Consider the following 12,575-nt stretch of genomic DNA (forward strand, 5'->3'; position numbering starts at 1 on the left):
TCCCCCTCCTGTTTATACTCTCCCTTCAAGTATTGGAAGGCCACAATGAGGTCTCCCCAGAGCATTCTCTTCTCCAAGCTAAACGAGCCCAGTTCCCTCAACCTTTCTTCATAGCAGAGGTGTTCCAGCCCTCTGATCATCTTGGTGGCCTCCTCTGGACTCGTTCCAAGAGCTCTGTGTCTTTCTTGTGCTGGGGGTCCCAGGCCTGGACACAATACTCCAGATGAGGCCTCACAAGAGCTGAGAAGAGGGGGACAATCACCTCCCTCTCCCTGCTGGCCACTCCTCTTTTACAAATCTGAAAAAAGCTATATACTGGAGGGTAATGAAGAGGGTGGTGCTGAAGCTCACTGGTATACGCATGGTGCCTTCCACCCCCGCCTCTCCAAAGGTTCTACCAGCCTGAGAGAAAATATTTACTTGATTCTGCTGTGAGGCACAAAGAAACAAAAAACTGAGGCCCTTTCCAGACCTTTCTCTTATGCTTTCCAGTCCTCCAGTAGCAACTGCCTTGCAAGAGTTAGATGCCTAGGAGTGGCCATTTTCTGAGTTACAGAACTGAGACTGCCTTGACATAAAGCTAATGTCAGGGGAGGGTCAGGGGTGTGTTAGGAAAAGGCTCTTCACCAGAGCACAGTGGGCATCAAACAGGCTGCCCAGGGCAGTCATCATGGCTCCAAGCTGCCAGAGTTCAAAGAAGTGTTTGGACACCATTCTCAGACATAGGGTTTGAATTTTGGGCAGCGCTGTGTGAAGCCAGGGGTTGGACTCAATGATCCTTGTGGTCCCTTTCAACTCAGGATGTTCTATGATTCCGTAACATTTCCAGGTAATTGTTTTTTCTCTCTTTCTACCTCATTCATTGTCTGAAAATTACCCAACAGTCCTACAATCATAAAGCAAATGGCTGTTGGTCCCAAATCTCCTCATGTGGAGATTCGAGGCTGCCTTTAATTGCTCTTGAATCCCAGTCTCAGTTGGCCTCCAGAGAAAGTGTCTGTGCTAGGTCTGCCTAGTGCCCTGCATGCTAGAAACCCCAAACTCTCCATGTGGGAAGCCTCGTGAGTGGGCAGAAATGGTAATATCAAACTGGTAAAAAACAAAGCACAAGAAGAACTGAGGAAAGGCAAGCAGCCTGGAATGAGCTCTGAAAAATGGTAGGAGCAATGGGAAACCAGGGCTCTCTGATGACCACAGTATCTTTACGGATGCCAGAGAGGACAAGGTGGTGAGTCTACTCCATGGTCAGTGTATGCCTTGGCTGCAGAATAAAACCTGACTATGAAGTTCTAGGTCAACTCAGTTAGCCACTGTCAGGCTACCAAGCTGCAAACCTCCATCTATAGTACTGTGTCCCAATATGCAGTACTGAACTTGCTCCCTCTGACTAATGAAAGTGTGTTACAAGGTACATGCCTTGTTTCTGCATGCAAAACAGACTGCTTACTATCCCCTTGAGGAAGCAGCCTTCCAACCTCATGACCTCTGCCCTGCCTTGCCAACAAAATGTGAAATATTGACAACCAACAGTGGAAGAGCTTTATGCAGACAGGAGTGAAAAGCCAAGAAAGGGATGAGTCAGTAATACAGATTATTCAATGTTACAGCTACATGGTTGCTTGGGCTGCTCATCTACACCCATTCCATAACAGAGGACCAGGGAAAACTGGAAAATCAACAAAGCTTGACTATCAACCTCACCTACACACAAAGGAAGATTCCACAGTCTTTGGCCACATAGTTCTGCAAAAAGAAGACAGGCAGAAATACTCCTCGACAAGAAAGGAGATACTTCCAGAGGGGCACACAGTGCACTGCTTCCTACATCAGTAAGGATCTTAGCAACATAGTAGGGCTACAACCCTGGCTCCTTGGTTGCTGAACTTTAGAATACAGCTCATAAGTGCAGTCTTTGGGTGCAGGCTGGAGCTGTTCTCATAGACTTCCAAACATCTTCTTTCTTCCCTGTTGGCAGCCTGTTTCTGTTTGTTTCCTCCGCAGCAGTTTGTAATTTCCCACACTGACCAAGCCCAACTGCAGTATGGCCCATTTTACATATTGAGATAATCAGCATTCCAAATGAATGGCTTTTCTGCTTCAGGACCACAGCTAATGTCTCCACACAGTGCCATGCAGGTTCCAAAAGATGCACCTGGAAGTCTAGAGCTACCCTGAACACAGTTACCTCTCTAATATGATCTTACAGTCTGAGTAATGGCCTGCCTGCAGAAAAGTGAGCATGCATCTCCAAGACATAGCTAGCAAAAATGATGTATTTATAAAGAGAAAGAAGTGTGGTAAAGCAGGGACAAATAAAGGAAAAAGTAAGAGTTTGTCTACAAGATTTAAGGGAAGGTACAGACTGGAGGCACAGCAGATCCTACAGCCTTACTAGAAGTTGAGCTTACTATGAAACAAAAGCATCTGCGGTTACTATTAGTATGTCAGCAACAAATAAAACTCAGTGCAGACAAGCTCAAACTCATTTGTTTACTGCTCTAGCAGAATCATGCTTAGGTCAAGTTGAAGCATTGTGTCTGTGTTAGGAAACAGGCAATTAGTATATTTGTGCAAGGGGCTGCATTCCAAGACAGAAATGCCCAACTTACCACCTATGCAGAAAAATGCAAAACATTAAGAAGAAAACCAAAATTAAAGGAAATCCCAGAGGGACACAGAGAAGCAACACACATGCATTAGTCTGGCAAACTTCAGACCTCCAGCTGCCAGTATGATATATCTCCAAAATTACACTGTGCATCACTCAGTCATTCTAGCTTCAGCTGCAAATCAACAGCAGCAATGAAGGGTCAGAGCATATCTCTCACTCCAATATCTAAAAAAGGCCTACTAAAGCATCATAGAGAGCGATAGGTAACACTACCAGCTCAGGCACAATACTGAGTCCTCCCTCCCTGGTGTGCCAGGCTGCTCACTGCCCTGCGTGACAGGATACCTGTGCATTCAGCCTCCTATGCAATCAAGGGAAGCAGAGAAGGTTGAGACATACACCAGGGCACCCTCCCCTACTTCCACTCACAGTCCCATGCAACTAACATACTTCGAAGCTAAGGTAAACCCAGCCTCCGGAGACAAAATTCTTTACAACTCCCTTCCCCCTCCTGCACTTACAATTTTCAGACAAAGATCTTCAATTAATGTGAAGTGGGTGTCAAAATCCCTGGGGAAGCACACAGAAGCCTTGGCTTCATTACCTGCACCCACTGCAGAGCTGTACCCCACAGGGGCTGAGCAACCCTTGCAGGCAGACCCACCACAACGCAGCCCAGGCCACGCCTGTCCCCAGGGACAAGCCTCTGCCCCCTGCTGCCCCATCCATCATCCTTGTTGTGTAAGGACAGAGAACACCTCCCACCACAGGAATACTGTGCATAGCAGCCTATTGCACCATGCGTGATGAAAGACATGTCCTACGGCTGATGGCACCCTGCTCCAGTGTGACTAAGAAAACTCCAGCTAGAAAATTACTTCCCCCAGGCAGCCACTGAGGAGAGGCATGTGGTGGGGGAATTCGAGGCTTCAGCTCAGGATACCCACGCCCCTCCTCAGCTTTCTTGCCTCCAGGCACACCCATCAATACCCTGGCTGAGCAGAACTCTGGTTCCACCAGATCTTCCCCCTGCAATATGATGCCTACAAACATCACCTTCCCATTGTGACTTTCCTAGTTTCTCTTCTCTTCCTTCTTCCACTTTCCCAAATGTTTTTACATACTGAAAAGGAGAAATCAATCCCAACAACTGTTCCCCAGTCAGAACCACCTGCCATCACCAGAAAACGATGGGAATCAGACGAGTAAAGAAGGAGCTCAAGGACAAGGGGCATCTTTACACATAACGGCAAAATCAGGTGCAATACCAGGCCTAGACATGTGTGCTCCAGGGCATGCTGGACAGCTCAGCCCTGTACTACAGCAGTTCCAGGGAGAACAGGTTTGCTGTCTGCAACAGACACGTTCAGAGTGTTTTAGGATCAGGCCACCAGCAAGGGAATTCAGTTGCCAGAAGACCACTACCTCCAGGCACAGAGTTGTCAGGAACAGTCTACATGAAGCTGTGCATACTCACATGGCCATGCAGGTCAGTGTTTAGCAGCATCAGGGCACACGTGAGACAGTGAACTCCATCTGCAGAGAGATATAACCAGTCACATACAAACTCAAGACTGTTACCTTTAAGAATGGATGAAACCAAGCCTCACAGTCTAATTGAGTCTATTCTTTTAATGAGAATCTGTTTATCAAGAAATACTCATAAGTAAATGAACAGTGAGGTCATTCCACAGTTCCCAAAACAGAGCAACCTTTCTTTCATCTTTTAATGAATGTCAAAACTACCTTGCAGTACTCATGAAGCAAACTAGACAGGAAACCATGCTGATATCAGTACAACAGCTTGAATCAGTTGCCTCTTTTTTATCTGTTAAGGACAGAAAGTGAAGACAGAATACACCCGTTCTTCTGTACAGAATGATGCAATATAATAGTTATATGTTTTTCTCCCCCTCTGGCCCTTTCCTCATTCAGTAGAGAATTCTGAAGAACTTCAGCCAGCCATTTACACTGTCTAGTCTAGACTTCATGTTGGGTAGTGAATACTCCAGCAATGTCTGAGGAGGGCTTGTATGTAGCACAGGTCCTCCACAAGGTACCAGAAGAGACTATGTATTCCTGACTGCATCCCCGGAGTCACTGCAGTAGACCTTGGAATGTCAGTGAAGATCACCACTAGCAAAAGTAGACACCACTCTCATATTCCTCATTTTCTAGGCATCTCTTTTAAATTCAATCCCCAAAAGCTTAAATTCAGTTTCCAAACACTGATTACACTAGGAAAAATAATTTCTCCATTCTCTTGTTTATAAACACCAGGTGTCATTTTCCCTTCTCTCACAGAGGTGAGAAAGATGGTCATTTATAAGACAGACACACTGCAGTGAGCTGGAAGTAAAATCTCTTGTAGCCAAATCATGTACAGGTTCCCCTGTGTTGTAAAAGATGAGAAATGGTGGATGGGGATAGGCCTAAGGCCATTACAAAAAGACACCCCCCCAAGGCAAGTATCACGTTTTCTTATCATGTTTGTACAGGGCCTAGTACCCAAGCAATGTGGCAGAATTCTAGCAGAGCACAGAATGAAAGAAGCACTATTATCGTCAGTAACAGTGGTAAGTCTGAAGCAGCTTGAATCTGGGAGTGTGGTGTCTCTGTTCAGGTCTACACATTTCTCCACAGCAGCCTGCCTTCCCAATTCCAAATCACATATGTATTCAGAGGATTAAGAAGGGAAAGGGGAAAAGAGAAAAGCAAATGCAATCCAGGATTTCCACCAAAAGAAACAAACACCACATTTCTGCAGTGCACCACTTGACTACTGACAGTGGAAATCCAGAATCAAAATTATTAAAACCCTACAAAAAGTCTACAGAACTCACTTTAATCCAGATGCTTGTTCAGGCTCTGAAGTGGAAATGTACTTTCTGCAACTTGGACTAGAGTAAGGCAGCCACATCAAAACACAAATCATTGTCTTAATCTGTAAATGACACACTTGTTCTTAACTTGCTGCCTTTCCTGACTTAACATAAGAAAGGCATAAGAAAGAGGACAGAGATGGTATGGGAGCAGATAATGTCTTATTGCTACCTATTCTCTTGTCCGATAGGCAAGTCAGTAAAGCTAGAGATGCAAGGAGGGCAAATACCATCTCACTGTAACAGGGGTTAATCACAAAGCAAGGGATAAGTAAACAAGACAGTTCTTATAAATGCAGCAGCTCCTTCTTACTTGCACTAGAGACCAAAGGCACATCTCAGCCTGTGCATATTTCTTTCTCACCCTCCTTCCTTTCTCAGCTTTCTCAGTGTATGATCAGCCAGCACTGGAATTACAGTCACACTCCTCTGCTGGTTTGTCTGGCTGAGTGCAGCAGCCACACCAGCGGACAAGTCAGACCTCTTTTCAAATGCCAGCTTTCTTGAGTTTGATCTGTGTGCTTGTTTGCTTCTCCCATCAGTTTCCATAATGACTGAAAACACTGGCAAGGAGGCAGCATTCTGACTGATGTTAGTAAAGATGAAAACATGCCAGGGTTTGGATACAGCACCCAAAATTCACCCCCATAACTGGCAAGAAAGGGCATTTGCAGTGCCAGTGTGTGAGAAGAGACAAGCACTGAATGGTGTATGAAAAGTGAACAGCATCACTTCCACATAAGGTGGTATTCTCATTTCTGTGCCTGTAGCTAGAGCGCAGGTACCCACACACACTCAGAGTCAGTGAGACCAAACAACAGAACTGAAGACATTTAAATCCGGAGATGCTAAAACTAAGAATTTACACTGAGGATGCCTAAAGATCTTGCTTGTCAGGGAAAAAAGACAATTTTTCACATGATTACGTGTGGACAATGTGAAGAGTTTCCATGCTCACAGTGGGCAACTTCTAAAGCATGGCACAGCAATCATACATCACCATACATGCAACCATAAAACAAGGTGAGGACAGAGGGAGACTAAACACCCTCTTATAAAAAGTAAAGTTACCTTCAGAAGAAATGGTGTTTGGGTTACACTGATAGTATCTGCTGGAAAAGTGGACTAAAATTCTCTCTCGTTCTTGAGTCTCTCCAATAAGTGAAAAGGCTTTAAAGAAACTCCTAAAAGAATTGCACAGAAAGGAGAAATTAAAATCATAAATCCTTTTATCCCCCTTAGACAGGAGGGAAGCATATACAGCTATACAGTTCAAGAAATACAGAAGCAAATGCCCAACAACTGGCTCTAAGAAGCCTGTCTAAGAAAACAGAATATCATCCCATGCACAGTTAATTCCAACATCACAGTACACGAACCAGGAGTTAAACTACCATTGGTCTTAAACATGGAATATACCAGCTAACAAGCAATTTTACTAATTGAACTAGTTGTTCTTAATTTTTAGAATTTTCATTTCTTCAGGGAAGGACCTGGGACAGGTTATGTACAACATACATCCATGATATTCTCTGCCCTTTTTGCCTGCACCTTTTAACTTTACAGCCATCATTATTCCCATGAAAATCAGAGGAAGTAATCCAGGCAGTGAAGTGAGGTACATGCACTGTGGACTTGGATTCAGGACTGAACGTGAAGTCCTCCTTCTGGTGGGACATGTAACGCAGCAGCCATGACCCAACAGTCACCTTGCAGAAGGGCAGTGAGGCCACGTGCCCTGCAGAAGATGTGAGAAAGAGGACAGAAATTTCTCCTACTGTGCTTCAGTCACAGAAAGAGCAACCTGCCCTGTTACTGCTCATGACAGTCCTGGGGAGAGGGCAGACACATACAGGGACACAGCCTGTACAAAGAGAGGGGGCATCTTCAACCGCCTCTTACCCACCCCACTATTCCTCCTGCTAGAAATGCTAGCCTTGCAGCCAGTTCTCATGAAGAACTTCTGCACTTGCCCAAATCCCCACATCTGCAGCCAAGAGATGACCTATCAGCCTATACTCATTTGTCAAGATGCTTTTAAGAAAAGCCTGAAGACACAGACCCTCTGGGTCAGAAGCAAGAAGGCATATTAAATCAGTGCCTAATAAACAAATTTTAAATATCCCATAGGACTGAAATGAGCACCAGATCTGAGAAGTGAGGAATATGCTGCTGAAGCACTCCAAGTCTATCTGGCCTGGAAGAATAACTATTAATTGTTTTTCTTTCATGTAAGGTCAGAGACAGACTGTACTTGCAGTGATCTCACACCCATACAGAGTGTGATATCCCTGGTAATAACTTCATTTCACATGCAGTGTATTGCAAATAACTAAATTCACAAGTACATTCAACTGAGTCTCTGCAAGGTTTCTCTTCCAATCCTATCTCATGCCCTAGTGAGACATTTTGAAAACTAGCTGTCCCAGCTCTTCCAGCTCAGGCTCCCTCCAGCAGTAGCTCCTGCTCATGCTAGTCACCAGAGACCCACAGGCCCTTCCTTGTCTTCAGGACATTTACCCACCTGAAAGACCCCTTGGACTGGCAAACGGTGGAACAACATTTGGTAAATAAACAAGATGCACGAGTGACACAAGGTGACATGCAGATCCAGAGCGTGGAAGCAGAGCTGGGCAATGAATGATTGTACTTATGTCCTGGACTCTCCATCAACTGTGTTACACACTATACAACAGCCTCACACAGCTGGGGGGTAATGTGGGTCTGGGCTGCTGCCATGGGCTGTGGTGTGCCAATACATCACCATGGTTTAACAAACCATGGCTCACTAGCAAGCCAGCAGTAATGGCACAGCTTCTTCTTGATCACTGCCTATGCAGGGCAGCATAAACCTGGGGTTCAAGCTGATGCTTTGACTTCAGTCTCTTCTATGCGCTTACGGTGCCTGGCAGCCTCTGCAATTTGGCTCGGGTTCTCTGAGTGTCTAAGTATCATACCAGAGAGAGCATATTTTAGAGAAGGTCACAACTATTAATATTAACCGGAGATCCACAGGGAGAAGAGACCGCCTAAAAATGTGCTGCAAAATAATTAGGTGTTGGATTTCACAATTTAAAAGACGGGTATATTTAGAATCATGCCTCAGGGCACCTAACACCCAGAACAAGGAGCCAGCATCCTCCATCCTGCACTAGGCTGGTGCTCAGCTCCTTGGAGCATCCAGCACTGTAGTGCTCTGTTAACCCTTCTGCAGGTGTGTACCCACTGCTGTTAGTGTGCAGGACTCAAGGGTTTTTTTTCCCTGCGGACAGAGGCACAGTTCAGGCACAGCTGCCAGCAGCTGACTCCCTGGAAATTATTTGCAAGGGGACTGACAAAACCCACAACCTTCCAGGGTTCATATAGTTAGTGAAAAATAATAACCCTCTAGAGTAACCCAAGCCAGATGATTGAAACTCACTTTAAATCCCTCTCCTTTTTCTGTCAGCACTTAACTATCCATCAACTGTGCCAACAGGCTACTGCTACAAAAATTTGGTATGCTGCTTCCTAAGAACAAATACTGAAAACAAACATTTTAGGCCTAATTCCAGTGTAAAAAGGAACAAAACTTGAAGGATGGGTTTTCAAACAGCCACACCGGCAGCTACCAAACTCTCACAGGCACTTCCAGTGCAGAAGCTTTTGCTGTTCTGCATATTTTTAGGTGCCTGCTTTGCACAGTGCAGCCGAGCAGAGCAAGCTCCAAAAGGCATCAGTGAAAAAGTCATTGAGCACCACGCAGCTCAGCATGAGCAACACCTTCATTCCTCATCTGCGCCTGGCAGTCCTCCTGTTTACTGATCTGTCATTTTTCTCCCTATCCTCTGTGTCAAGGATCACATCTAAGCAGGTCCACCCAAAGATCTCCCTCTCCAGGAAATGCCACTGCTCCAACAGCACTACAGTGGTGGCACAGCAAACCAAACAGGAGAGAAATGCTCCATCCCAGAATACGTCAATTCCCTCTCTTTACCCTCTGGAACTTCCACTATTCAATCAGGACAGCACAGCAAACAACACTGTCATTAGAACAAGCACATCCGGTTTGCAAAGAGACATATACCTGAGTGAGAAGTCCAGCGTCATGCCTGTGAAATCAAAAAACTTAAGGTATTCTTCGGCCACGAGCTTGCTGAATTCATTGCTTTGAACAAAGAAAGAAAGGTTAGTCATTCAAGAGTGAACTCCTCCAAATCAGTAACATGAACAACATGGCATGCATCCTCACGTCAGCACGTACTTTTTACCCAAATGCTTTGCCACATCAGAGCGCTTGAATCTGTCCAGATGGTAGAGGCGTTTAGCTAGGTGTCTGGCTGCTTCCAAATCGCTGCTGTTGCCATTGCTGAGATCATGGCCAAGGGCTCCAGCAGCATCTTTCTCCTGAAGTTTATTGCTCCCCATTACAGCATTGGAATCTAACACCATATTCTGTAGTTCAGCATTGCTGTGGGATGCAAAAAATGTGGAAAGAAAAAAAGTAACATGACACACAGTTTAGAGAAGGATTTAATCCCACTTAGAGTAGAAGGTAATTAACAGTACAGAAGTGATATTATGTGATAGAGCAAGTACCAATTAATTGCAGAAGTTGTGTAGAACAAGCACTTTTTTTTAACTGTCATCACAGGATAACGTTAAACATGGAGACCCAAACATGGGTTTTCCATCCCAGAAACACACTGTGCTCCGCACTCACCTTTTGAATATGCTGTGTCCAAAACCCGCTTACTGCACAGACAGCTGTTTGCTATAGTCAACCTACAACTGTACCAACAATAATGACTTCTCATTTACTTCTTGAACTATTACTTTTTAACCCAATCATCTTCAAGCAGCAGGTACCCAGTGTGCTCAGCAGCTCCACGCTGACTCGGCAGAATTCCCTTCCTCATTCTCCCCCAGTTGTCCTGGAAACAGTGCTACTCCCCAAATAACCTCCCCAGAAGTCTCAGCAGCATCCATGCAGCCCACGCACTGCAGGCATCTGACTGGGAAGCTCCACCAGTGACAGCAGCAGGACTTGGGGTGAGGAGCTTGCCAGGAAGAACTGGAGAGAGACACAAACCACTGGGCCAGTCCAGAGAGCTCTCGCTTTCCTCCTGTTCCCTCACGGCAGGAGTGATTTCCCTCATCAGCTGCTCGGAGTCAGGATGTTCAGTATGTTCAGCAGTCCCAGGGCACTTTATATAAATCATACATTTATAGATTCCTCCCACTTCTACTACCGGAGGAAAGTTCTGGCTAAGCTGCATATTGCTTCTCCCCTCAAAGAGGCAAAAACCTTCCACATAAGAAAGTGTACCCCCACATACACCCTCTGCACATGGAAAAGTCTTTTTTTTTTAACTCTGGAAAAGCTTTTCTCAGATACTTGTGTGAAAATTCTTGCACAATCTCAGTTCTGTGTGTGCGACAGCATTTCTATTAAAAAAAAAAAAGTACCATGCAGAAATTCTTTCCACTAAGTCTTAATTTACAGGGGGCTAACGAGTGATCAGCAGAGGCCATGTGCAGGGCAGATATGAGTGCAATGAGTTAAAGATGATTTTAAACACAACACTTAGACATGACATAGTTTCACATGCCACTGTAATCTTCAGGCTTGACAAGCCACAGTCAGCACAACTGGTCACTCCAGGAGCAATTACCTACTGATTTACTGGAAGGTCTGCTAGCCATTTATTAACCCTTAAATGATGAGATTTTCATGCAATGTGAACTAAAAACAAAAATATTTGCTATTCTGCACACCTCCTTCAACACATATCATCACCTGTGCTCTTCCTCTCTTCTGATGCATGGTTTAAGTGAGGGAGGTGTGCTGTGCTGCTAGAGGAAGAAGACCTACAGAGTAACACCAAATGGAAGAATCAAACAGACATCCAGTACAACTTCTTTTTTTTCCTTTTTTTTTTAAATCTTAACCAAATATCTGGGGAAAACAGACATCTTTTTCTTACAAATTTGCATTTATTTAAGTGTAAATAATAAGGTGCTTCATAAATAAAAGGGCTTCATTCTCAGTGGTCTGTCATGGGATTAATGTTGAAAATACAGCATTGAGAACACTGCCCACCAGCCCCCCCAGAAAGCAAACAAAAAAAGGCCCTCCTCATACTGTTGTTTTGGGAATTACCTCCTCAGCCCTCTTCAGCAAAGGGCTAGCCAACATCTGAAATTCCCTTAGAAATAACAAAATCGTTAAATTTGGCCTATTCCAAGCTTGTGAAGAAAGTAAATTCCCAATTCCTCTGACACATGGCCAAAGCAACACCTTATCCATTCGCATCTGCCACAACAGGTTTCAAACACTCATCACTAACATTTAACAAGAGCAAAGGATAACCAGGTGAGCTAATACACCCACGGTGCCTTCCACACATAAATGCTGTTTCAAAAGCCAGGCCAACTCATGTAGCCTTGTTCATAAATCACAGCCCTGCTTCACCACCACTCTTTACTAGAGGCAGTATTTATAGCCTTGAAAGATGGCCAGAGCTGACAAGGAACATCTGCACTCTGCTAGGAACCAGTGCACCGCAAGAGTCAACATTACCACAAACCTCCACAAGTTTAGAAACAGAGGAAGTGCCAGCATCTGCCACTTAGTGAAATGAACCGTGCAGGAGCTGCAGTCTTCTGTTCTGCCTCTCGGGCCTGCCATTTGGATGCAGAGCAGGAACACCCAGCAAGAAACTGAGAGAGCTGCACAGAAACCTCATCCTCCAGCTTCCCCGATTTAAACTCTTCATCCTCATCAGGAGTGCTGGTACACAGAATCAGATCACAGGTTTCCTTCCATCACTCTGGCAATCAAGTAACTTATTGCTTCATTAATAAATACAAGAAGGTGGTCAAATCGATAACACAGGTTGTCTGTAAGCCTCGTGCTCATGGAAATTGGAAATAGACTTCAGTTCTCAAGTTTCTTACACAGTGAGTAGACACTGCTCGTGTCACCAAAAGCTTTGGCACACTAACACCCTATGTTCACAGCACTACTACTGCAAGATGTTACTTCCATGTTCCTCCTGGACAGGTCTATTTAACAGAGACTGGAAGGTGCCTCTCAGAGG

General features: G+C 44.9%; 1 protein-coding gene across 8 annotated transcripts in view; it reads right to left on the bottom strand.

Moving 5' to 3' along the window:
* PSD3 (pleckstrin and Sec7 domain containing 3) overlaps positions 1 to 12,575 on the bottom strand; it is a 113,924-nt gene that overhangs the window by 64,326 nt on the left and 37,023 nt on the right. For all 8 annotated transcript variants that reach the window (XR_002433319.1, XR_002433320.1, XM_021380349.1 and 5 more), the window contains 4 exons: positions 9,737 to 9,943; positions 9,560 to 9,640; positions 6,565 to 6,677; positions 4,089 to 4,147 (listed from right to left, as the gene is read on the bottom strand). Coding sequence is in view for 6 of the 8 variants with exons in the window: in XM_021380349.1 (XP_021236024.1) it covers positions 4,089 to 4,147; positions 6,565 to 6,677; positions 9,560 to 9,640; positions 9,737 to 9,943 (460 nt within the window). In the remaining 2 variants the exon portion in view is untranslated. The remainder of the gene's footprint in view (positions 1 to 4,088; positions 4,148 to 6,564; positions 6,678 to 9,559; positions 9,641 to 9,736; positions 9,944 to 12,575) is intronic.

Source organism: Numida meleagris, chromosome Z (genome assembly GCF_002078875.1).
Source record: "Numida meleagris isolate 19003 breed g44 Domestic line chromosome Z, NumMel1.0, whole genome shotgun sequence".
In the NCBI taxonomy this organism is placed as follows: Eukaryota; Metazoa; Chordata; class Aves; order Galliformes; family Numididae; genus Numida; species Numida meleagris.